The sequence below is a fragment of the Sinocyclocheilus anshuiensis genome, unplaced genomic scaffold, assembly GCF_001515605.1.
Source record: "Sinocyclocheilus anshuiensis isolate Anshui unplaced genomic scaffold, SAMN03320099.WGS_v1.1 scaffold283, whole genome shotgun sequence".
NCBI classification, from domain to species: domain Eukaryota; kingdom Metazoa; phylum Chordata; class Actinopteri; order Cypriniformes; family Cyprinidae; genus Sinocyclocheilus; species Sinocyclocheilus anshuiensis.
The window spans coordinates 1,949,475-1,977,233 of NW_015549605.1; the positions used below are offsets into that span (position 1 = coordinate 1,949,475).

General features: G+C 39.2%; 1 protein-coding gene across 7 annotated transcripts in view; it reads right to left on the bottom strand.

The window, feature by feature from the left end:
* erc1b (ELKS/RAB6-interacting/CAST family member 1b) overlaps positions 1-27,759 on the bottom strand; it is a 231,614-nt gene that overhangs the window by 94,523 nt on the left and 109,332 nt on the right. For all 7 annotated transcript variants that reach the window (XM_016447524.1, XM_016447521.1, XM_016447523.1 and 4 more), the window contains one exon: positions 24,238-24,398. In XM_016447524.1, the coding sequence (XP_016303010.1) occupies positions 24,238-24,398 (161 nt within the window). The remainder of the gene's footprint in view (positions 1-24,237; positions 24,399-27,759) is intronic.

Genomic DNA, 27,759 nt, shown 5'->3' on the forward strand with positions numbered 1-27,759 from the left:
AAAAAAAAAAAACTATTCTGATTCTGTATGAAAAACAGAAAATATTAAATATATTATTCTAAACATGGCAAAATAATATTTGGTATCAATTATTAGATGCAGATTGATGACATCAACTAAAAATCACTTCTAATTATTACTTCAAAGGAACATCTCATCGAGAAGTACATGCAAAAACAGACACGCAACCACACACTCAAGCTCCATTTACGACTCAAAATACGACAGGGTTTGGTGCTGAAGTAGGGCCCCTGAGGGCCATATTTCATGGCCCAGCAGGGTGTGCCAGCCATGGAGCGATTTACAGTGGGGAGTGAGGGTCTGGATCTCATCTTTACCCAACACTTCAGACGCAGCTCCTGGGCCTCCTTAAGCCCAACGAGCACAGGGCAGCAAAGAGGGAGGGAAACGGTGAGGCTGGGTCTCACTTTGAAGTTTAAAAATAAAAATGAGGTGGGAAAAAAAAACGTTTTTGGGGCGCAAGACCGAGAGACAAAGGTGAAGTGATCGATTCGGCTTTCAAAGTGAGCCTTTGACACACCTGGGCGTGTGAGGTTTCAAAGTCAAGCTTTTTTTCAGCTCTCTCTGAAGTGTTCAAGATGTTCACTTAAAAGCAAGAAAGTCCCATAAGCACCTCAGCGAACTTTTCATTTGTTTTTTCTCGAGGCAGAACAAAAGCAGAGCAGAGGTAAGTCTCTCCACTCTCCTCCTGCTGATGTTCGCTATCACAAGCTTCATCTTTAGAGCCACTCAGAGGAACTTTAAGTGGGCGAGCAGCTGCCGGGGAGGAAAATACTCAGACCACACAAGCGAAAAGAGAGAGAGAGGGATTGAGAGACGGAGAAAAGACAAGACAGCTCAGACTCCCTCACTCCACTCCAGCTGAAACAGATGACAAGACAGAGCGCACATATCAGCCTTTCCCCCCTCTAGCCATCCCGGCTAATCTTTTCCACATTCCCCTGCTCTCTTTTTTCCCTTCTCTCCGTTTCTTACCCCCATATCCCCCTCTCCATGTCAGCGATGTTAATCTGCTGAAGGAGCTGAGCACCTTTGACAGATGCCGGTATGGCGACAGCTACAGAGTGACTTGTGACAGGAGGCCCGCACTGTCACTGTGGCTCACCTGTCAATCTAACCGGCAAAAGTTCTCCACAAAAATAAGGGGGTCGAAAGAGAGAACGGGTAAGGAGAGATTTTTTCCTCAGTAATAGGAGGTAGATTTTAACGAGCAAGATTCAAGTGTCTGATACCGTGAGAGCCGTTTCCTGTCGAAAATATGGACAACTTCGCTAAGTAAGCCTACACAGACACACACAGAGGGTAAGTGCGAATCCGAGAATTATCCGCCGCCTGCTGAAAGCTTTTAGTGAGATAGTGTTCCAGAAAGTTCCAGACACTGGGATTGAAAAGCTGAAATGGCGGGGACACAGTGGAGGCAGGAAATGGGTCAGACGTCCAAACAGGAGGCCCGCACTGTAACTGTGGCTCACCTGTCAATCTAACCGGCAAAAGTTCTCCACAAAAATAAGGGGGTCGAAAGAGAGAACGGGTAAGGAGAGATTTTTTCCTCAGTAATAGGAGGTAGATTTTAACGAGCAAGATTCAAGTGTCTGATACCGTGAGAGCCGTTTCCTGTCGAAAATATGGACAACTTCAGGTAGAGCCAGCACACTGCCATGACTGGCCTGTCAATCATTTTCTCTCCCCTACAAACACACATACACTCGCTCGCTAATAAATAAGCACTTAGTTATTATAATAATTCAGTTTGAATCTAAAAACGATCAAAACGGATGAAAAGCAGACTCTGTGAACAGTTTCTTCTCCCTTTAATAGGACACCTGAGCTTGTCCTTTTTCATAAGTTTTGACAGTCCAGGGGACAGTTATAGAGAAACCTTCTCAGAAAAAAATGGTAATGTTGAATTTTACTGAAAAATGGGGCGAAACAGTAAAATCACTTGAATTATTACTTTGAATATTGGTAAAATTTTAAGTGTAAATTCAAATAGATAAAAAAATTGATCTAAAATAAATTTAAAATAAATTAATATATATATATTATTAATTATATATGTATATATTTATATATATATGTATATATAATAATTAATTATATTATTATATGTTTTAGTATTTTTACGATTAAAAAAGGTGTTTTCTAGAATAATATATATTAAAATGTAATTCATAAATGTAAGTCTTCAGTGTGACATGATCAAATTCGCAGCTCAAGAAACATTTCTTATTACCAATGATAAATAAACTGCTTCGTAATCTGCTTAATAATATATTTGTGGAAACTTTTTTTCCAGAGTTCTTTGATGAAGTTCAGATGAACAGCATTTATAATGGCGGGTACACAGTGGAGTCAGGAAATGGGTCAGACGTCCAAGAGCACCATATAAATGATTCAGAGTCAGTGCTGGGAGAGAACAGGAGAGGAACTAAAGAGACCAGACATGGTCTTGGGGTCAGAGACGAAGCCGTCGCAGAATCGCAACTTTTGAGAGCAAGCAAAGAGAAGCACTTGACACAAAGATAGAGAAACCAGGCAAACATACGAGGCTGATATAAACAGTGAATGGTTACAGTGCCGTTATGGAACGCTGCTTGTCCAGTCAAATTAAAGAACTGCTTTATAAAACACTAACCATACATACAGCCGTCAACACATCGTTTCACATCAAACAGAATCTTAAATGTGTTATCCACTGCATCTGTGTGTCTGATTTCTTGTTTAACCAGATGCAGAAATGGCAAGATGACCAAAACGCAAAGGAAAATTCTGCATGTTTCACACAAATGGATGGAAAGCGAAGACTGGAAAAATTATAAAATGATTTCTAATTAAAACTAAATTCCAAAGAAATCATGCTTTAATTGAAACACTTTGATTAGAGAAGGAACAATACAAAACACCTGGACTATATCTTTAGAAATTGGTCATTTTCACTTTGGCAGTGCAACTCTGCTCAAACCAAAGTAGTGAAATCATTTAAAATTCACCCCGCGTTCATTTAATTATGATGAAATAAACTCAGTAAAATGATTTCGGTCTTTAAAATCAGAGAGTTGAATATTTTATCCAGTATATTAAGACACGTATGATGGAGACATGAAAATGTTTAACCGCTTAACTGAAATGACCCATAGGCACCCTTCCTGCAAATGTCTGATAATTGAATATCTCTCCTTTTCGTTTGCTGGGATCATTTCTTTGTAAAATGATTGCCTGACAGTTCTACTTTGCTTTTCTGTTTTTTTCAGTCACTGCTCTCTTTAAGTCAATCTTTCTTTTTTCCTTCCCTTTTTAAAGAATAGATATTTAAGGACGATAATTGCTTGGCACGGGAACGTATAATCAAGTGAAAAGGCAGTGTTTTTTTTTTCCCTGTGCCTTTTTTGTGAAATCCGTTTTGTTAAGCAGAGATTATAGCTGAAAAAAAAAAATTGGCAATACAAGAGCAATTAAAGTTAAAAAACACAGCATGGTATTTAAATGAAGGGTTGACTGAAGAGTCCTGCGGGACTCGTTTTTTTACGGCTCCATTTTCTCGATTTCGATCTCTGTCCTCTTTCCTTGAGATTTTAAAAGAGCGGGAAGAGTAAAATCAGGAAGAAACAAAGCCAGCGAGCGTTTTACAGCGCCTTGGAACAGAGAAAACATGCTGAGCTCTGAATTTTCTGATATTAAATGCACAATTTCCCAGAAAGATCACACAGTATTGTAATTTTAGGGCAGCGAGAGCTGCAGCGTCTACATAATTTTGCCAAAACTTGAGCAGGAGAGAGAGGGCTGAGTGAAAAAGTGAGAGAACGTCAAGTAACAAATGCCTCAATAAGGAAAATTAAAAACGACATTTCTGCTTTACTATGAGACACACAGTTTCTGACACTGTATTCCCACTTGATTTCAAACTGACCCGGCTCAATCCACACCCTCAAAATGGATGTTATATATTCCTAGCCGTCAAAACGTTCCGTCTCTAGTAATCGCCTGTAATCATTGCAATCTAGAACATTTTGTAATGATCTCATAGACATAAACACTGTCAGTAATACAGCAGAAAAAGGCAGATCTGCACATAACTATATTTGTGGAGTGACGTTAAGCCCAGACAGAGTTGAGTAGTTATTTTGAGGCTGCCTTGTTTGGCAGGCACTTTATCGCTTGTAGCATTCAGGCCCATGTTCAGCACTTCATGTCGGTCGGGATAGTTTTGGGGTGTTGTTCATGTTCAACACACTCAAGTGAATTTCCAGCAGAACTACGGCCCATTAGCTACTCTTTACAAATATCCACACAGCAAAAAAACAAAAAAAAAACAAGCCAAAAACACAAATGCAAACAATGCTGCAATTAGGAAGTGTGAACTGCATGTTTTGGAGAAGGAATTGAGTCCAAGTTATCAGAGTTGATCCTAATAAACTACACTGTTTATGCATCTAACAAACCGTTTAACCGCTGGAATGGCAAATGACTAGTAGACCAGTTTCACAACCAAGTGAGCTGCCTATCCAGACAGTAATTTTAAGATATAGATATGCCCTGATGCAAAGGCTGGTTTAAAAAAATAAAATAAAATCAATTGAAAAACCAACAAACAAACAAACAAATAAATAAATAGAGAGATAAATAAAAATACAGTAAAATTAAATAAATAAATAAATATTATTGTTCTTGGTAAATATTTAACATTTAACGTCTCATTAATAATACAAATGTTTAAACAATACTAATAACATCAACAACAGAACAGCAGCAGCAGCAATAATAATCATAATAATAATAACTATTATTATTATTAATACATCAAATCAATAAATATTACAACAAATTTTAGCAACCTTATTAATAACAAAATTAATAACAGTATTAATAACAATAAAATACAAATTATGATTATTATTATTATTATTTTAAATTTTTTGCAGCCTTATTAATAATAACACAATTAATAACAATATTAATAACAGCAACATACAAAACAATGATTATTATTATTATTATTGGGCAGTCCTAAAGGGCCGCAATTCATTGCTGTGAGCACAGTGACAAATTCCTCAAGATGACAGGAAACAAACAAACAAACAAACAATAAATAAATAAATAAATGATCATTTTCAGATGACCCAGTTTTTATGTCCTTTCCATGCCATCAGCTTAGCAACATGCTAACACAAAACTCGATGACGAGCCAAGTCTCTTGTGAGTATTTTTGGTATGTATTGCAAATCAGTTTATGATGTTCCATTCTGTTAAAATGCTCCCTTAGTAGGCAGCAAGGCAGCTTAGTATGTTTAGAACACAGCCAGAGTGGTGGCAAATCCTCCAGTAGACGAGCAGGAGAAAAGTGCACTGATGCTAATACAGAATGACATGCGCCTTTCAGCCCCTTATCACGAGTACATACTGAAGATGAGAGAGAGTGAGAGCGAGAGGAGTGATATAGAGGTAGAGGAGAGTGATCTGATTCATCTCAGTGTCAAACAGAGCCATTACTTTGAGATGCTCACACAGGCCCGCAGTGCTGTGCCATTCTGATGGGGGTTCTGGCCATCGCTTTATCAGATAGCACGGTGTGGAGATGAAAGGTCTGGCGAGGCAGAGGGGGTACGTGTCTCCTCTTTGTTGCAGACATGCGTTAACATTGTTGGGAATCAGCGAGCTGGACCGCTCACATGCCGATCATACCTCGGTGAAAAGCAGTGGAAAATGGGATCTTTAAGTATTCATGTGCCCAGATTCACACAGTGCTCAAGCCTCGGCAAGGGGGGCGCGAACACAGCGCAACGGAGGGGAATATGCCAACTGCTGATGAAGGAGAGAACAAAGGCTGGGAGAGACAAAAGACAACCATGGATAGAAGAAAGTAGACAAAAGAAGACTGAGCTGGAAACAGAAAAAGATACAATTGGAGGGGGAAAGGGAAGATAAAGAGGTGCATAAAAGATATTAAGGAATGAGTGAGACAAAATTATCAAGGGTGGGAAATAAGGGCATCACATGAGTGAGGCTTTCACAGCCGGCCACCCACCTGCATCCCCCTCCGGACTAAAATAGACTGAGCCCTGTTCCAGGCCAGACACTAATCTTCATAGGTATTCCCTGGGACTGTGAGCTAGAGAGGGATGGTGCGGCTGGAGCAAAACCTCTTCAAACCTGCCGGTGCCTGAGAGACAGACAGGAATGGCATAGAAAGCTCATGATCAAAGCATGTTCTACCATAAGAAGACACAAAAGACAGCAAAAGAGAGATGAGACAGACAGAGAGACAGGGATCCAAAAGTCTGAGACCACTTGTGAAAATGCGTCTGCTCTGCATTTTTCTCATTTAACACCAAGCCAGATTGTTATCAACAAAAACGTATGAATAAATTAAATCATTAAATAAAAACATATTAATTAAAAAGTAAAATAGTATTAATATGGTTAATTGTAAACAGCATTATTGATAATAATACTGATCTTTAAACAATATTAATAACAGCAACAAAAACATTAATAATAATATATTTTATATTAATAACAATGACAATAGCAACAATCAATATATTATTAATAATAATAATAATAACAATAACCATTTTATTATTAGATATTTAATCGCCTTATTAATAACAACAAAATTAACAACAATATTGATATCAACTAATAATACTAATAACAAATAAAATATTATTATTATTATAATTATTAGTATTCAAATAACCCACAATGAACTGCTGTGAAGCTCAGTAAAAATAAAATGAAAATATACATTTAATATTTCATATACAATTAAAACATTTAATTGTCTTTAATTTTATAGCGCATATAAAATTATGAAAAAAGTAAAAACATTAATCTGAATTGCTTATTGCCATTTTTAAGTTATATAATAACAATAATAATTATTGCATTTTTAACAGACTTTAACAGACAACAAAATCAACAGCAATATTAACAACAAACAATACTACTAATAAAATTATCTTTTTTTTATTATTATTATTCATGAAAATTTTTTTAAAAAGCTAATAATCTAAATTGCTTAATGCCATTTCAAAAAATTGGTCCATATGAAATCCTACAACAGCTTTCAAAAATAAATTTGCTTATGATTAATATGATAAATAATAACTTTTCTTTATTTTCTAAATCCTAAAAAATTACATTTTTCAGTGTGGTCTCACTCTTTCAGATTTGAATGCACACAGTTAGAGCCCATGTGTCTCAATCTCACAGCTGAATCTCATCAGCCATTCAGTGAACAGCACAATACCCAGCGACTCCAGGTTAACCATCTATAGACAGACACCAGTATCCAACCAGACGAGTGGATGCGTGTTCTTCACATAAACGTGATCGCTAATCGGGAGAGGAAGGAGCCAAAAGGGAAAGAGGATGTGGAATACAGAGAGACAAATGGAGGGAGGGAACACAGGAGGAAAACAGATGGATGAAGGACTTGGAATGTCTCCTCGGGCTTTAATGAAGTCCTTCACAAGTCAATCGCTCCTCTCAGCCCAGCGGTTCTGTACGCAGATGCGGGGCGGAAAAAGTGGCGGGGGCTCAATGGCCTTGATTCCCAGACAGGGATGCTTTGATGTGGGATGGAGGGGGCGGAGGATGCCCCCCTGTGGAAGTCAACCCCACTGCCCTCCGTATGATCACAGCCTGGGGGACGAGATGGCTTTCCTATTAGCGAGCTAGGCAGATATATAAATACACTGTAGCTCAAGCGAACACACGGCCGGAAACAAGATATTTGTTAATGCGTACACTAACAAGAGCTTCAAAATGGCCTCCAGCCAAAACAAACATATCCTGCACAGATGCCACACTCTCTCCGCAAACAAAGCCGCTACGGCGGTAATTACTCATGAGGAGTTTGAAGTGGGCTTAGAGATCCCCCTCATTATACAAACACAAACATGCTGGAATAAAGCACATATAACAGCAAGCATTTGAAGCTTGTTCTTTTTAATCAGACGTTCACTTTCCCTGAGCGCTGCCATATGTATGTGGTCCGGTCCGCATACCTGACGAATGGGCCTGCCGAAGGCGGCCAATGGCGAGGCACCAGAGAAAAGTACGGGAATAAAAGCGAGAGATGAAAAGAAACAATATAGAGATAAGGGAAGAGAGGAAAATGGGGCTGCTATTAGGGAAATGAGCTCTTAAGAAGTGCAGCTGTGAAGCGCTCCCTGGAGGGCGGCTATCAGGAGTCCTGTTAGCCAGCGGGGCAGAAGGGACTGACACCGAGCCAGCGCTGTTAGCCCAATTAGCTTCAGATCTGTTCTCTGCCTTCTGCTCGTGGCTAGGCTGGACAGCTGAGCTTGGTTTGGATTTAAATATGCAGAGAAATGAGCGGCTCAAACTGCTCCTTGTTTAATTGCCTTGAAGTAAGAAGCTCTGCCAACTCATGCCAACTCGTCCTGACCGTATGAAAAAAGTACAGAGTAATTAATGAGGATCGCGGCCTGGTCTGCTTGAGAATGGCTTCCATCTTAGAGGCCCCGTTTATACCTGCTATTAAGAGGTCTGAGTGATCCGATCGACTGCGGGAAACTTTCGAAGTGATCACTCGAACACATTCAGAAATAATCAAAAACACATAAAAACAACTGCATCTGAAATGAAAACACTGATGCACTCTGAAGCATCCCAGGTAGTAGTGAAGGACCGCCTACTTATCTGTCAATCATTCACTTCATTTAAACAAGGGATTTAAACTATGTTCAGTTTTGAAAGAAATTAGTAATTAGAAAGAAATTAATAATTGAGAAATGAATAACAGGTTCAGGTTTATTTAGGTGTGTAAGTGTGTGTGTGTGTGTGTGTGTGTGTGTGTGTGTGTGTGTGTGTGTGTGTGTGTGTGTGTGTGCGTGCGTATAAATAAACCTGAATTTTAATCTTTTAAATCTTTAATCTTTTTAAACTTTTTAGTGTTACAAGGTTATGTTATGTTATGGTTAACTAAAACAATAAAAACAAAATTCACTTAAAATAAAATAAACAATAAGTGAAATAAAATGAAATACATTACATAAAAAAAAAAACTTATTTTGTTTTTAGCTATTTGCCAAAACATTTTCATGTAGTTTAAATTGATATATACTAAAATAACTAAAACGGTATAGATAAAAAAAATCAGTAGTGACAAAAACAACAAAATGACTAAAACTTTTAAATTAAAACTCAAACAGTAGAAACAAAAATAATTCTAAATATTATTAAAAACTATATAACACTGGCATGTTATCAACATAAGGTACCACAGATGGAATAAGTGCTGTAAAATATTAATAATGTAATAAATTAACATTAATAAAATTAATATTAATATAAAAAGTAACATGCACTTATTTAAACTAATTTTCTGTTCTTATAATTAAATAAGAAGTCTGTAGTTGTCTTCTGAGTACTGCACAGTTCCAAAGTCCACACTTTTCCTCCCAAGACAATGAACTGGCACAGATAGATGATTTGATAATGACATCAGAAATTATTAAACTGCATCAGAATTGCTGAAGATGCAGATGAGAGGAGTTGCCTTTTTTCTGCTTTCTGTAGTGTTGCGAGAAGTGTTCTGTAGTGATGTATGCTGCAAGTGTGTTTCAAGTGATTTCCCTCAAATCAGCACAAAGCTGCCTCTTTAGTGAAAGATTCAAACAAGCATCAAATGGAGAAAAAGATGAGTGCCGATCGCAGAAAGAGGGTAACAAAGAAACGCAAGCAGGGACCTTGTGCAAGCATGCAAAAAAATAAAAAATACGGACGCAGTGTAGCCTTACAAAAGACACACATGGCATTACAAAGACAATGCACAATAGGAATTAAAAAGTTATTAAAGCTGGAGATGGTGGAAAAGCCTGTGATATATCAAAAGTTTTCCTTCCTTGAACTATGTTCCATGTCAGGACAGTTAATGATGCTTAAAATACAGGTCAGTATTCAACAAGCCAAATCTCAACAAGACAAGACAATCCCCACTGGCATGGCCCACTCATCGCTGCCTCTCTCTGGCATCCGGGACAAAGGCAGCCATAAAGCAAAAGGAAGATTCTTTAGGGATGAGTAGATGGAAGCAGACCCCCAAAGCTGGGGAGGTGAATTTATCCCTTTCACCTCGAGATGGCAGGCAGCAGATTTAGGATGCTGTGTAGTGGGATGTGGGGTCTGACATCAGGGAATAAATAAATGAGCAACAGCGGAGTGCAGGACTGTCTTAGATGACTCGGAAAAGCCCTCGCATTCAATGTATGGAATACATGAGTGTAAATCTCACACACCCCGATTATTCCAACACATGTATATATCATTATACTACACTCACCTGAGCTGGACAAACAATGACACAGTTATTGCATATGGACAGTGCTAGGAGCAGAGAGAATAATAAGCACATTAAATTGATGCTTATACTGTAGGCGTCTGCATACACTGTTAAAAATGAAAGTACTTTATTGGCATTTATGGTTCCAAGAACAAACTTTAACATCCATGGAATCTTTCCATTGCACTATAGGTTCTTAATAGGAGAAAAAAGGTTCTTCAGAATATTAAAATATTCCACACACACCATGACAAAAGTGGTTATTTTAAGAACTGTTCACTATTTTTAAGAGTGTAAGGAAAATGTAATGAATGATTATGAGGATGTACACTGATAATATGTTCACAATGACATGATGAACATGTTTTAAAGGCCATCCAAGTACCACATAATTTTCATAAAAATATATATTTTTGTTTGTTTGTTTTTTGTTTTTAAGCAATATAAATTCTAAGGATGTACAGCGTACCATTGGGGAATTTCTGCAAACCAAGAAATGGACCCAGCTAAACAGCCAAAACTTGACCCCTTGGGATGGGTCCCATGTGGGAACATACTGTACCACAGTTTAAGAATCATAGGGCTACAAACCTAGCACGAAAAACAAAACAAAATTGCTACTGTTGACCGCCACCACAGTTCATTCCTCCTCTCAGTAACGAATACTCAAGGCTTTCGTAATTCACAAGGAATTGCTTCCAAAATAACAACAGTATTGATGTCAACACCGCACAATGAAACGGCGGGAGACTCGCTTGGCGGCTATCCTTTTACACAGGTACAACAGGCCTCTTTCAGCTGAGCAACATCTGTCTCCGTCTCGCACAGTTAAGAAACCCGAGAAGCCCGGCAAACACGAGAGAGGATTAATTCATTTTCCATTTTGATACATTACCCTCTCGATTAGGGCTACGAGTCCCGAATCGTGATGGAGATTCATTCGCCGCTGCACTTCGATTCATGTGAGGTCACAGCGGGCTCCCAGTTTTCCATCAAAAACGACCTAATATTGACGCTGCTGTGGAGGGAAAATTATCCTTCGGTTGCAAATCAGAGGAAACCTATAAAAGAGGAAACCTATAAACACAAGCTTGCTGAGAGATTTATTTAGCTGTATTCAGATCAAGTACAATAATCGTAAATGAGGGACAGAATAACACGCACATCAGCCGTGCCGTGGACAATGAACCCGTTGCTAACCAAGCGAAATGGAAACAGAGAGAGAGGGGAGAAAAAAAAAACATTTGTAAAATCAATTTTCCCTTTCGTAAATCCGACATTTCAGAGAAATCCAGAGGGCTCTTGTCTCTCGCTTCACATGATAAAACGGCTGATATGTATTCCATTCTCTTTCCTGTGCACAGCTTAAGGCAAGCACAGGGGACCGGGGAGTGCTGCGGATTCAGCTTGGTTTAAAATCCCACCGTGATTTCAGGCCGTGAGTCAAAGCACGTCTCAATTCACAGGCCTGTCGATCTGCAGAAGCGCACGTATTGGGCGGTGACGGCTCGACTTGAGAACAGCCCTGGGTCCGTTCACGTGTCGGCTCTCAGCTGTATGCAAGGCAACAAAGACCTAGAGATCTTTAAAAAGGAAACGAGTCTGTTAGGCAGAATCAATCTGTATTTTCTAATTAGCAGTGCTTGCTAAGCCAAAGGGATTTGAACAAACCTCTAACTCCAAGCATTAAATTTTGGCCTGTAACTCTCCCAGCACTGTTCGCACAATAAACATTAATAACGCACAAAATTTTGCAGCTTGTTTGAAAAGGAAAAGTATATTTTAGCTTTAAGCAATCAGATTTTCAGAGACATGATTTTCAGTAAAGCTGGCAGAAACAAAAATCCCATAAACTTTGAAGGAGGAACTTGAGCCATATTTTGAGACCAAAATACCACAGGAGTTGGGCCTGTAAGCAACTATCTAGAACTACCATAAAAACCCTATCAATACAGAACCCCTTGAAACCACATAGCAACACTCTGGCAACCCCCAAAATCCCTGACAACCACCTAGCAACACCCTAACAACCCCCAAAATCCCTAGCAACCACCCAAAAACCCCAATCAATACAGAGTAACACCCTGGCAAGCACCAAAACCCCTAGAAACTGCATAGCAACACTTTAACAACCCCCAAAAATCCAAAGCAACCATCTAGAAACACCCTAAGAACCACATAAAACCCACATCAACACATAGCCACACCCTGGCAATCACTGAACCCCTAGAAACCACATAGCAACACTCTGGCAACCCCCCAAAATCCTTAGCAACCACTTAGCAACACCCCAACACCACCCAAAATCTCCTATAAATACATAGCAACACCCTGCCAATCCCCCAAATTCCTATCAACACCCTAGCAACCACCCAACACCCCATCAATATATAGCAACACCCTGGCAAACACTGAAACCCCGAGAAACCACATTGCAACCACCTAGCAACACCCTAAGGACCACCTAAAACCCACATTAAAGGGGTGGTTCACTGTTTTTTTTCTAGGCTTGATTGTGTTTATGGGGTGCAGTCTAAAGTGTTAATGCTTCGTTTAAAAAAAAAAACGCATTCTTTTTCACATAATTTACCTTTATTGCACACCGCTCTGTCCCTTCTCTGAGAAACACGCTGATCATTTCCTGCTTTTATGAAGCCCCGCCCTCAGAAATAGGCGATGGGCTCTGATTGGTTAGCTAGCCCAGTGTGTTGTGATTGGCTAAACAGTCTCTAGTGCGAGTCTAAACGTCCCGCCCCTCACCTCAGCGGCATGTGCTCCGTTGTATTGTAAACAACGGTGTCGTTAATATCGCTTATCAGTTTGAGCCCGATTGAGAAGCAGAGGATATTATTGAAGAGGATCGTGCAGAACCTGTGCAAGCTAGACTTTGAGACTTGTGAATCCATTAGAATCGTTAGAAGACAGAATCGCGATTCATATATGAATAGATTTTTACGTGCACCTCTAGTTTTCTCTTCCTCTTCTCTAAAGCAGCGTAGCATGGCCTCGCCCCCTTTGCTACCTTTTCCCGAGGGCGGGGTTTATCTGGGTTTGTTACGTCACAAACCCGGGAAGTAACTCGTTGTAGTCCATACGAGCCATTTTTGTAGGCATTAAAGTGACAGAAATTTAAAAGACGATATCTCCGTTTGCATTGAACTTTCAGCTTCGTAACTTTGCAGATATTGTTTATGCTCAAACAGCAACATTAAACACTAACTAACGTTAAATGTGAAATCGCAATCAACCACCCCTTTAATAAATAGCAACACCCTGGCAAGTACTAAAACCTCTAGAAACCGCATAGCAATACTTTGGCAAAATCCCCAAAAATCCCAAGCAACCACCTAGCAACCACCCAAAACCCCTGTCTTGTACTGTCAAGCTGCTTTGAAACATTGTGTATTGTGAAAAGCACTATACAAATAAAACTGACTTTAAAGCAAAGCTCTGACAACCCACCAAAAACCAATTTCTGAGATTCTCAAGAGGTTCAGAAAACAATACAGAATTCAAAACAGGAGTTTCACAGTAATTATGATTCAGTCAAATATCTTAAAGCACATGAGTTTTAAGCGTTTGATCTGTTAAAGCAGTTATAATACGGTTATTTGAACTCCAGCGGGTTCATGAGGGGGGAAAAAACAGAAACAGGTTGACTGGGAATGTTGAATGTCCTCCGCTGTTCCATCCATGATTCTTATCCAATATATACAGTGAAAGAAAGACACAGAGAACCTATAATGTATGAACTCGGGTGCCAAACAACCACTCACTTCACAGTTCATTCATCTGCTGTACGGCAGAATGACAGGATGTGTATAAAACGATGGATAAAGCCATAGCCTCAGCAGCTAATACATTAATTCAAAGAAATGGCTCCAACCACAGACCCGAACGAAAATGAGCGTTACTACGATAGCAAACGTGTGAGAGAAACGTGTGGTTCAGACATAAATTCACAGGGTGCGCACGGAGGTCCTTTGGCCGCCGTCCACTCCTCCATGTTGTGTTTGGCCTGAGGTGGCAACGCTCACTCCATTTCCCTCTCTGCCCAGAAGTTGGCAGCTCTCCTCAGTTTCATCCCTCTTTCATCTTATCAAGCACCTGCCTTCAACACGAGGCCGTATTGCTCAACAACAGCCCTCCCTTCATTCCCTCACTCTTCCTGGCAACTCTTCGCTCCCGTTTCCGACTGTTTAATTATGCTGTCCCAACCTGTCACCTTGAGCAACATCCCCCCCTGGGCAGCAGCCTGCGGACCACCACGCCAAAGCAAACTGCCTCAGGAGCAGGTGTGTGCGGACAGGAGACGCAAGCCAGAAAAACAGAGCTAATAGTATGTACGGTGTATGTGTATATCAGTGGTCGAGTGTTTTTCATCTATAAATAAAGAGAGTAAATGAGCTCTTGGACACTGACATAGCTTGCCTTGATAACACGCCACCTATAACAAGTTTGACTATCCCCTAACAACATATTTGGGAAAAAACCAAACCAAAAACAAAACTCTGTCAAGGTGCTGGAGCTGTCTGAGCACCGGTTTCCTAACGAACAGCAGGGGAAGCTCAGCACATGTCCAAAATTATAACAGAGCACACTCCAGTTTAAAAATAGATTTGACTCATCACTTCAGGCTGCTGGGATGGTATCCTGCCACAGAAAAAAGGAGATGAAAGCTTTTTAAATTTGGACATGGCAATTTCACGTTCTGAATTTTTAAAAATATATATATATATACTGTATATAGACCAAAAACAATCTCACTAGCTCAGATTTCTCCAGTACATGTAGGCAAAATTTTGAAAAACACTTAAGACATTTAAAAATGTCACTTTATCAGAAAGACTGACAGATAGAAAAAAAAGAGGACGACAGAATGAACGAACATTAGAACAGATAAATGACAGAATAACGAATAATTAAAACAATAATAAACAAATGAACAATAGATAGATAGATAGATAGATATAGATATTAGAATGTTAAGTACTGCTTAAATGCCCTAATACTTTTGGAGATACAGTAATATACATGAAAAATAGAAACACATATTTGAAATAAGGTCATAGAATATAGCTGGCAGACACTTTAAGGGGCACTTACAATACTTTCATTTTACGATGGGGGTGATTTTAGATGACAGTGATTTAGAACGGAATAGAGGATATCTGTAGATGGGTTCAGCCAGTGCCCATTCTAAGAATATGGCCAATATGAATAAGAGACGGTCAATATGATTTATTTGCAGACAGTAGCTGCCAGCATGAGTTCCTCACTTTCACATCAGCACTGATAAGACATATGAATATATGCATCCCTGAATCCTGACCTTGAGCATTCCCAAGCCGTCTGAGAGGAGCAGAAGTGGAGGAGTATGCGGGCATTTGCATTTGAGAAATACATTTTTCAGCCCTCCCTCTCAGTGATAGCAGAGGATATGTTGTAGCATCACTTTCTCCATTTAACCTCTGTTGTTTTTCCTTCAAAGTTGTCGTTGTGAGTTTTCCAGTTCACCCTTTCAATTTCGGAGCATGATTTATGGGGCAGCGCTAGAATCTCGACAGGGTTAGGACGGAAAAGCCAAACACTTAGATGAGTTAAAGTCCTTTGAATGCTCCGATGTACGAGTTCACATAAACCATAGCTAATCCATTACAGATTATCCTCCGAGAATATGTATGTGTAAAAGAAGTCTCCATGTTTTTCTGAATAACTGGAATAAATAAACAACACAGCTGGAGTGACAGAGGTGTAAATTCACACCTCCAAACTGTCCTCAGATGTGGCATAATGCTGAGATCATCCTAAGAATCCCTACAGTGGTGGAGAATCAGCGATGGCTGTTAGCGCGAGGATGTTGATGATTTAAGTGCAGCGTTGGTTCTCAGTCAGACAGCAAGAGTTCCCTGTAGAGAACAACTTGATTTATTCCTGCCAAACCAAACGCTGACTTGAGGCACAAGAGTCTCCTGAGCAGCCGTCTAACTACAGTGTAGAGTACACAGAGTATCTACTGTATGAATCAACCTCAAACTCACCCTGAATCTTACTTGGAACACACTTATATGAATTCTAAAAAAATATTTCACACTTGTTTAAACATGCTCATTTCATTCTGATATTATGATATGTAACTGATATACATTACTGATATGACTTTCTTTCTTCTGTTGGGCATAAAAGGAGAATTTTAGCACAATGTCCCAGAAGCTCTTTTCAAAACAACTAACACAAATGGGGACGGACTTTGACAGGATCCAAAAAGCACCATAAAGGTGCAATATAAGTAGTTTGTACAACTTGCATTACTATATTCCAAGTCCTTTAAATCCATAAAATAGCTTTGCATAAAGATTACACAGAATTTAAAAGGTTATTCACTGAAAAATCTCAATATTCACTAAAATTTAATTTGCATTTACAAATATTCAAGCAATGTGACTATGACTAATTAAGAGATGCAACACCAAATGGTGTTTGCCATCACCCTAAGATGAATAAAAAAGATCAAGGAAACTTTAATAACATCAATTTCTATATCCTCAGAAAAAAAAAGGCAAAAATTGTACTTTCAGGGGTGCAACAGCTTGTGGGTACCGTCAAAAGGGCTTCTTTGAACCTTATTTACTCCTAAAACGTTCATAGTAGTACCTTAAGGATACATATTATAAGTACTAAGGTACTTATATTACATTTTTAGAGGTAGATAACCTACAAAGTTGTCCTTTTAAGTGTACTGACCCAGTGTCAAGCTGCTGTAACCCCATTCCTGCTCCGGGAAGGAAACTTTCGTGCAGATCTTAGTTCCAACACTCCTGCCTGAACGTTTCTAGTGATCCTGAAGACCTCGATTAGATGGTTCAGGTTTGTTTAATTGGGGCTAGAGCTAAACTTTGCTGAAAGGTGTCCCTATAGGAGTAGGATTGGACACCCTTGCCCTAAAGGTACAGTTTTGCAATTTATTTCTGACAGTGATGGTGCTTTCAAAGTCTGTGGAGCTTTCAAAGTCTGAAGAAGCTTTATCAAAGAAACAAACACAATAAATTAAAAGTTGCACACTTTGTGCACAGCTTATGGTGCTTTAGGGTCTTTTTGAAACGTAAAAACCTCCCTAAGTCCCTATTTATTGTAATTGCATGGAAAAGAGCAACCAGCACAATTCTGCACATATATATTTTTTGTTTGTTTTCCACAGAAGAAAGAAAATCATACAGGTTTGGAATGACATCAGGGTTATTAAATGACAGAATTCTCCCAGCCTGTAAAGGTTAGCTGTGGTTGCTACCAAGGCAAGTCTGGCTAAAGATAAAGTCTGCAATGGTGTTGAGGTTGCAATTTCCATTCCTGTAGGACAAGAGAACTGTCCTATCACTGCTGGTTTAACATCGAAAGATTAAGCCACTCTTAATGTGATGTAATGATTATGGATCCAGCAGAAGACCCCAGAGCACCGAACAACGTCTGATGTGATCTGTCTCGCCGTACAGCGGTACCACCGGTGCACTGTTATCTTTAAGCAGCCTTGACATTTACAGAGACGTTACGTGCATCGTTGCGCTTTCCCGACATTTCGCTGGATTATGGCTCTCGGGTACATGAGCGACGGGGTCGAGACGGGGAGGGCCGAGTCCATTATACGCTGTTTAAAGTCTAATCGCTGCAGGGCCCGCTTGGCCTCTCACACACGTCCAGCCTCATTGGCTCCATGCTGTAATAATCCGTGTTCACATGCTCGCTGAGATCTCCGGGCCAGGGCTTCATGGCCCCTGACTGCTCCAGCCTTCTTAGAAGAGATCATGTCAGATTCTCTCTCACTTGCCACCCAGATACCGTAGACAAATCCACCCCAGCGCCCCTAAGAACGTTCCATCAAGGCTGCCAAGATCGGCTTGCCTGGGAGAGTTAAGTCCACTGTGTTATTACTCCCATTATGGCGACTAAATCATACCACCCACTGAACTTGGCATTTTGTTTTTTAACAAAAGCATCGTTCACTACAAGATGGTAGCATTCACAGATTACAAATCTACAAAGGCAAAGAACATTTGGACATGGCGATTGACATCTTAAAACAATAAAAACAAGGCAGTGGGAAAAATAAAATCTTTCGAACTTCCTCGAAATCTTCTTTTGATGATGCTAATGGGAGTTTTATATTGCATACCTATCAAGCCCTATGAGGCACCAACATTTTTTCCCATCTCTCATTTTTGCTTTGTTCTGTCTAAGTGAACCAAACAAAAATCCCTTTAAGCCACACAAAAAGCTGTGAATCAGTTGTGTGAACATGATAAAGCATTTTTGGGTTGAACTGTGGTTGGGTTTCATGCTGGACAATCCGCAGGTTTGTTTTCTAAAGCATTCGTCCCTGTAATAAGCCGACCATTCTGCTCCGCTTCAAGAAACTAGGGTGCTAACAGGGGCAATTAGCAGCTTCACCCACCCTTCGAATAGAGACTTTGTGGGCAGCCGATAACCTCACCATCACCCCGTGTCAATTTAAACACCTTCGAACATACTCCTCACATACCTGCGCTTATGCTCAAACCTTATAATTGGACTCCCACCGGAGATGAAAAGCTCCAGCTGTGACGTGAGTGGGGAATTGTTGGGAATTTTTTAAAAGTGATATTGATCTACTACAACAAGGGGAAGCGGCAAACCGCTTCAGGTTTAGCAAGAGTCCACAGACCGCACACAAAACTGAAAAGTGCTTTCTTACTCTGGCAAACTCTGTCTAATCTGATTGGCTGATTTAAAGCAACTTCCGGGATTAAGGGTCTAAGTAAGTTCATACAAACCACTGGATTTTCTACAGTTTTCTAGGCTAGTGGCATCAATTTTTCAAAGAGATTCACCTAGGACACTTTTTTTTGAATGGTGTATTACGCTTTGTTGTCTGCTATGCCATTATTTAAATGAATACTTTTCACCACAGTCTATTATTGTGATATAATTTATTTCAGATAAACACGATCTGAAAAGCAGTGTTGTTGCCATTAAGAATTAAACTGAAATTGTCTTTTCAATTCCTACATTTCAATTAAACAAGATGTAAAACTGCAGCCTGAATTCACTTATAGAATTATAATGAATTGAAATTCAAAGAAATGTAACAAATTTTTAACTAACTAAAATGACAGCTTGACAAAGTCTAGTTTGAAAACTGAGGAACAGCTGATAGAATGATGTAACATTACATACAGTAGAACGACAGATGGATAGATTGAAGTGATAGTTCATCCAAAAATGAAAATTCTGTCATTAATTACTAACCCTTATGTCATTCCAATTCCCCTTAAGACCTTCATTCATTTTCATTCATGATGATTAAATAGTCCATGTGACATCAGTGGTTCAACCGGAATTTTATGAAGCTACGAGAATACTTTTTGTGCGCAAAGAAAACAAAAATAACAACTTTATTCAACAATTTCTTCTCTACTGTGTCAGTATTTTAATGATGTCCTTACTAGGTTTATGGGCCTTGAACGTGTCAGTTGCGTTGCGGTCTATGCAGGGTCAGAAAGCTCTCGGATTCCATCAAAAATATCTTAATTTGTGTTCCAAAGATGAACAAAGGTCTTACGGGTTTGGAACGACATGAGGGTGAGTAATTAATGACATAATTTTCATTTTTGGGTGAACTAACACTAAGTAAATCCAACTTTCAAATTCAACTTCCTGTGTGTTGTGGCCAATTCAGCTTAAATTCACACTCCAAATGGAGCCAACTGGCTTGCCACTTTACATGTCATTTAGATGTTCTCTTCGCATCTAAATGGGAAGCCTAACTGTGTGGACCAGACCTTTGCAAAACCAAGCAAGAGCTTGAGTTTCACAGTAAGAACTAAGCTAAGAACCACGCAGGTGGTGACAGCTCTTTTCAAGTCTTAAAACATGAACAAGTGGCTTAATGCCTTTAAGCGAATATCTGAGAAGGGCCTCTTCATCCAGATCAACCCCTCCATCATCATCCACCTCTCAAGCGGCCGCTCCAAAATGTCCAGCACTCCCAAACAACTGCAGAAAGAAAGCTAAACATTTGTTCAAAGGGAGACGACTGATTTCTGCCTTGCGGTCGCACTTTACCGAGCGGAGTACGTGAGCTGGTGGAAGTAAGAGCGAACGAAAGAAGGAAACCACATCAAATGGTGGAACACTGGGATATCACCACATCTCATATCCAGCGGTACAGGGGCATTTAAACTGTGCTAAATGGAGAGGAAACATGAGGATGGGATGGTGTGCTGGAGATCTCATTACCGCCTCAACCCATCGCTCTAAATCCTCAGCTCATTCCACAAAACAAGCCCGAATGTAAGTACCACACTGCGTACAGCACAGTTATGTTCATAAACCTTGGCGCCAACACAGCTTGAATCCACCTCTATGCATTATCAAAGAACCCCATTGACAGTCCATTTGGATTTTAATTGAGCGATGACCTCATAATGGTCTTTTCTCACTGCTGGTTACATTAAGTGAGTTTTATCTGAATAATGACCTCATTGTGGTATTCATTTGCCTTGACAATAGATTTTAACAACTAATGAGCTATTTGCTGTCTACGCTGTAAATTAAAGCCCTTAGAGGTTACATTTAAAAAAAGTGTATCCAAATAATGATGAATTCCCTAATTTGCATTTGTGTATTTTCAAATACAGTGCGTGAAGATACGTCATTCCAGATTTGTCAGTACAACCAAAAACCACTGTTCTTGTGCACTGTTGTTCTAACCAAATCTCATTTGCACTTTCGCATATTCAAATTTCCTTGGTTTTTCCGTTTCAAATTTTGCACATTCAAATGGCATATTCTTGCATATAATAAGATTTTGAATATAGATAATTTTATATTTTCCCATCAATATTTGAGCCTGACAGCCCCTGTCCACTATATGCTTTCATGAAAAAAAGAGCAGAATGAACATTCTACTAAACATCTGCTTTTGTGTTTCACAAAAAAAAAAAGACATGCAAGTTTGAAACAACATGAAGGGGAGTAAATGATGACAATTGGCATTTTGGAGAGAGCTATCCCCTTAAATTCAACTTGGAAAAAAGGCAATACAACTAAGACTTCAGAACATTTTGAAAATGCCCTTTGCAAACTGTAGGGAAACAGAGTTTAGAACGAGTGGTAATTCTGCCTTTTTTTAGATGCCGAGGATGGAGAACCAGCCCAAAGGGTCGATGTCTCCACACTGCTGACTTTAAACTGTGCGGTCGGAAGTTCAGCCTGAGGAAATAAATAAATAAAAAGTCTGTGACCTCTGTGTCTGCTATTTTGTGTTTTTCCTTCGAAATTTTAATGAGTGGTCCAGTTGGTTGTCTGCTGCCAGCCAGCGGGGCCCCTTCAACAGCGTGAGTCTACTTTCTCCGGCCCCGACCGCATTACGTTCAACCCAAAACAGATCGGAGACCACCCTCTCCCTTCCATCCCTATCAGAGCCTTATTTTCACTCAAATACGAGATTTTTTTGTAAATGTGTGGTTAGTGAGAGGCCGGTGGAGATACACAGTGCTCCCTGTCTCAGTTGAGCTGACCTTCTGCTATCAACAGCCAAATCTGGATGCAATGGGGCCCTGCTCTCCTGCTCTCTTTCATATTAAGTGGCAAAATGATCTTTATGGGAATCAGTATGCATCATTAACTCAAACACATTACACCTAGATAAAGACTCCCATCATCTCTCAGCTTTCTCTTTATCTTCTTTTAATGCTAGAATCCATCATAACTGAAGCATGCAGTTATGATGGCAGACCCGTGCCTCTGAGAATATGGCTGACAATCAAATCACCACACCAATCTGGAAAGCACAGAGAGTCCTTGAAACTCCAATTCTGACTCATTTTTCTGCAACCACGACCATTATTTTGAACTTGATATTCAATCTAAAACAATAGTCCTGTGAGGTCAATATACAGTAGAAAATGTTAAAAAGAGGCAGAAAAATAATATCACAGATTGAGATGGAAAAATAACTTAATCTAGAAAATAACCTTTCTAGAGCCACTTTTTGTATATTCAATGTTGCATCTTTCTGAATTACCTTCAATTGGGGGATATATGCAATTCATTACATGTCACTCAATTAATTTTAAATATTTTTGGTAACACTTTACAAAAAGTTTCTTTAAATATCAATATGCATTAAATATCATGACGTAACAAAGAACAATACTTTTATAACATTTATTAACCTTAATGGCAATAGCTATATAAACTAATACATTTTATTTATTTCTAAATAAAATATATATATATATATATTTCACTTCATGTTTTCATTTTAATTTCAACAACTTAAGTTTGTAACATTTATGTAATTAAGAAAGAACATGAATTAATAATCAAAACTGCATTATTAACTGAATAAAAAAAAATAGTTCATTGTTGTCAATGCATGATCTAATGTTAAATTTATTGTAAAGTGCTACCAAAATTTCAATAGATAATTGAAGCCCTAACCCCAAATAGAGTTGAGTTGAGACAACTTTCTTTTAAATGATACTGTATATTTCTTCAAAAACTACATATAAGAAAGATAGTCTACCTTTATAAGGTATAAGACAAGGTCTTTTCTCCAGGCCCCAAACCCATCTCAGTGGAGCCACATTAATTTGTCAGCAAGAGGGCCTCCTTTCTGAAACTCAGGGATCCTTAATTAAATCCTGATTCAAATATGGAATGGAGACCTTCAACCTCCTATGTTCCTCTAGTACTCCTCTTATCTCTATCTAGTCAGGAAGTGCTCAAAACACAGGCACTGATAAGAAAAAGACTGTGAGAGAGAGTGAGAAAAGACAAGAGAGAGTTCAGAGAATACTGTGGGAGAAAACAGAGAAAGAGCAAGGGGTTCTTGGATTCTGCTGAAGTGATCTTTTGGAGAAATGAGTCTGCAGAAGCTCAGCAGAGGATGAGGAAAAGCCTGAAATAAAGAAGCACTCAAAAAACCATTCACAGCCTCCCAAGAGCACACAGTCTCTCGAGGCCTCTGGCCTACCTATTGCATTAGGAAAAAATCATGTCTGCATGCATGGACCATGGACCAGGGGTTTTCAAACTGGGATCAGAGGACCCCTAGGAGACCACAGAAAAGTTAAGGTCTAAAAATGTAAAAAAAAAAATTACAAAAAATGTGAAAACCATTAGAAAATAATTTGAAATAAAATGATCATTATCTGAAATAAAATAACAGCTTTATTTTAGCTAGTTGCCAAGGCAACATTTCTTATATTAATTTAGTTTAACTTGAACTAAAATAACTAAAACTGAACTACAACATTTTTGTAAAAAAAAAAAAAAGTAAAAAAACTATATAAACATAAAAAATAGATCACATCATAATGACTAAAACCTTAACAAAACTTAAAATGAAAGAAAATATAAAATTAACTCAAAATATTAATGAAAACTATAATATAATGGTATGCAGAATGTAAACTGCACATTACTACATTTTCACGTTATTTAAATAAAATAAAATAAAATAAAATAAACATAGTTGGGGGTCCACTGAAAACCCCTGACCTACGTCACGAAAATCCTTCTAACACTGATTTTGTGGAACTTAAATGAGTAGATTTTAAACAGGATAATTTTTCTACAGTACTTTTAAGATTAAAATATGTGAATGCCCTCTGTTATGATTGGCTAACCCCCTCTGCAAGTAAAATGAGGAACAACATCCATGCCAAGTTATAATAGCCTGCGCTTGTAATGATGGAATACATCTACATACTCCTTTCAAAAGAGCAAGAAAATCCTGTTTATCATAATATATCCCTTTAAAACGACCATCAATAAAATGTTCTTCCTTAAGACGGCAGTGAGCCATACAGCGAGCGATTGTTACTGTATATCAGGCCAAGAGGTGTGAAGGACAAGCGTAAAGGTCTTACTTCATTTCCAGCACCTCCTCCAGGTGCTTTCTGCGCTCTGCCCTCAGTGTGGTCAGGTGGGCCTCCTTCTCGGCCAGAGACTGCTGGGTAGACGACAGCTTGGCTTTCATGGACTCCAACTCTTGCTTCACCTTTTCCATGGTGGGCAACAGCTCCTCCATCTGTGCATGCAAACACACACAAATAAACATGTTTGTGCTGATGAACAACAAACAAGCATAAGGACAAAAACATAATCATGTCGGATAAGACAGAATGCAAACAAATATGTTGAGCGAACACACAGCAGGCCAAGAGCGAAGCTCACAGGGATACAAATGGATTTGTGCACAGGAAAATGGATGGACAAAATGTGAGTGTCCAAAAAGAGATGAGGAAAAGAGATTGATATACAAGTCAGCAGGTGAGACAGAATAAGAGAACGGGTGAAAACAAGACCAGTGTGTGAGTGCGTAAGAGTGCATTACACCAGATATATTAACTACATAGCTTCGTGATGAGGTTTGTCATACATCACATCCCCAGGGTTATTTCACTCCGTTTTGTTTTTGAAAAGGTGGATGTTCTCTGTTCCTGACTGTGATTTTTCTTTCCTCCTCTCCCTCCGTTTCCACACAATGTTTATAACTCGGAGTAACAGGAGCGAGTGAATGAGGAGGATAAATCAAATGGCGTGGCAGGTTTATGTATTCCATGGAAGGCAAGGTTTAGCGACTTGGCTCAAAGCTTTTCTCACAGCCTCCTCGACCGCTTGCGGTTCACCCTGGGTCTCTCTGAAATCTCTGTGCTCGCAGGAAACTGCGTAGGCCTCGGGCGGCGATCTGTACAGTCTCCTTCGTCTGTTCTCTGTGTTTATCCATCCTTCCCTGCTCTGCGTTTCATCAGCTTTTGTTCCATACAGACACTTCTACATAGATTCAAATCCAAAAACTGTTCACTAAAAATTCCTTTCAAGCATCACAAAAGATGCAAAAAGAAGCGGTTCATATGGCTTGTGTGCTATAATCCAAGTCTTATGAAGACATACAATAGATTTGTGCTGATAATCTTTCCCTCCAGCAGCCTGTGAAACGTTTTGACCGAATAATCGAGTTAGTGAGTTTAACTCGAGAACCAGATTAGTCCGATTAGTCTTGAAAAAACTCATTCAGATCAGTTTTGTGAACAGTAGAATAACTGATTCGATGAAAAGAAATTGGTCGGCTAAGTCAGTGAGTTTAACTCCAGAACCACATCAGTCTGATTCATGACTGAGTCATGCAGACCAGTTTTGGTGAACAGGATCAAATGCTTCACTGAAAAGAACTTAAAAGAGTGATTCTTTTACAAATTGGGCATCAATACTTCTATCATGCTTGCGGTTCACCCCGGGTCTTTCTGAAATCTCTAGTCCGATTAGTCATGAACAAATCATTCGGACTGGTTTTGTGAACAGGATTAACTGATTAACTGAAAAGATCATTTAGAAAAGTTAAGTCAGTGAGTTAAACACGAAAACCAAATCAGTGTGATTCATTCATGATTCATCATTCACAAATCCTCCATCACTACTTCTTTCATGAACACGCCACAGAGTGCAATAGAAGAGATTTTCTGTGAATAATTAATTTAATTCTAGTCATATATGTTAGTCATAAAAACTAGGAATATAGCACTCAGACTACAGTTAAGATACTGTTATGGTGGTTTTGCATTTAACACTAAAAATAAAGTAAGTCATGCAGGTTTGGAATGACGAGAGGCTGAGTAAATAATGCTTTTTTTTTTTAATGGTTAAGCTATTCCTTTAATACATTAATTCTTAAGATATTTATAGATGGAGTTTCATTGCACTGCCACCCAACACTGTCCAAAGTCATGATTATATGTTTTCTTATGTTCTGTGAGCACTGGAAATGTTTTCCAGCAGCATAGCTGGAGGCAATAAATAGAAGCACCACAAAAAAAGATAATACCCTTTTATCAACAGAATTGTATGTGTGTGAGCACATGCTCTCAGCAGTACTGCCCATCTGGTGGCCGGAGGTATTGTAGGATCTGGGAGAGCGTTCAATCCAGCTGTCATCATAAGTCATCTGCCTAATGTACTACACCCAAGCCAAGCCTAGTGAACAAGCTACCAAAACCCGCTCAGTCAAATTTACTGCCATCTCCTTTCCTGTCCCGCTCTCGTTTGTCATCTCAAACCATACCAAACTCACACAAGATGATCCTGAACAGCAACGAACGGGTCTTGACTAAAACTCGAGGATGATGGTGCCTCCCCTGGGCACGTGAAATCCACCGGCAAATTCCACCTGACAGGGTCAGATAAGCGAGGGCTCACCGGAATGGCTTACGTTAAGATGTAATGCATGTCAAATAAAAAAATAAGGAAGAGGAAATCATTATTCATGTAGAGACAGACCAGGCAAATGTTGCTTTTGACTCAAACACAGAGCACAGGTCACGTCTTAGAAGAATAAAACTGGCGAGTGTCTGAGTGGACATAAAAGACTGTAATATTTTTCACAGATACAAAAAAAAAAAAAATGCATGCATGCCTACTTTTTCCTCTTGGGAGATAAAGTGAGATAGAATCGAGACTGCATGCCTCAGGCCCCCCAATATGAGCAGAGGGAAATATTTAAACGCTGGCAGCATCGGTTTCACTGCCTGTGGCAACCCTGCGGTGTGGGTGGGGCAACAGAGCTGTCTGTTAAAACCCAACAGCCAATGAGAGGAGAGAAGAGGAAAGGAGAGGGGGGTGAATGGAACCGTGAGAACTTTGGTGCATTTTTACTCAACAGCACACAAAAATCTCAACGAAATCTCCCGCTGTTGTGCAACCACACGTACACACACACAGCGACGGCGGAGCGGTTAACTAATCAGTCCAGGATGTGTGAGAGCCGATACGGTGTCACCGTGCCTGGAGGGGAGATATGTGAACTCACTCCATCCTCAGCGACCAAACATCATCTGGAACGAATGGATTCGAATTAATTTACAGTGTGCTCAGTCAGTTTTACTGTAAAAGTATTTAGTAAGCGCCGCCAGGAGCCAAATTCTCAAAGCCGTTGAGTTAAGTCATTCATTAGGAGATAATTAACAGATTTTAAAGGTCTGACTAACGGCCTGGCAGACCAATGGAAAGTCAAATCTCTCTCACACACAAAAATGTGTACAGCCAACAAAAGAAATCATGGAAATTGTGGTATCTAGTACTCTATAGTGTAGAATTGAGAGCTGGTTCTGATTTTTTCAATTAAACCAAATTATTTTCTTTACGTCTGGTTCTATGACTTTCTTCTTCTACCAATGCTGATGCAACACCATACGACTATAGTGTTTTTAAAAAAGATATATACTGCTATTCTATCTGCAGTTCAAACAAATCTAATAAAATAAAAAGTAAAAAATAAAATAAAATAACTTTTAATGCCAAGGACCCCCTAATTATGATCACCTTCATAAAATAAAAGACAGAAATGTCTTTTCTATTATACAGACATTTACTGTATGCTGCGTGTGAATAAAATC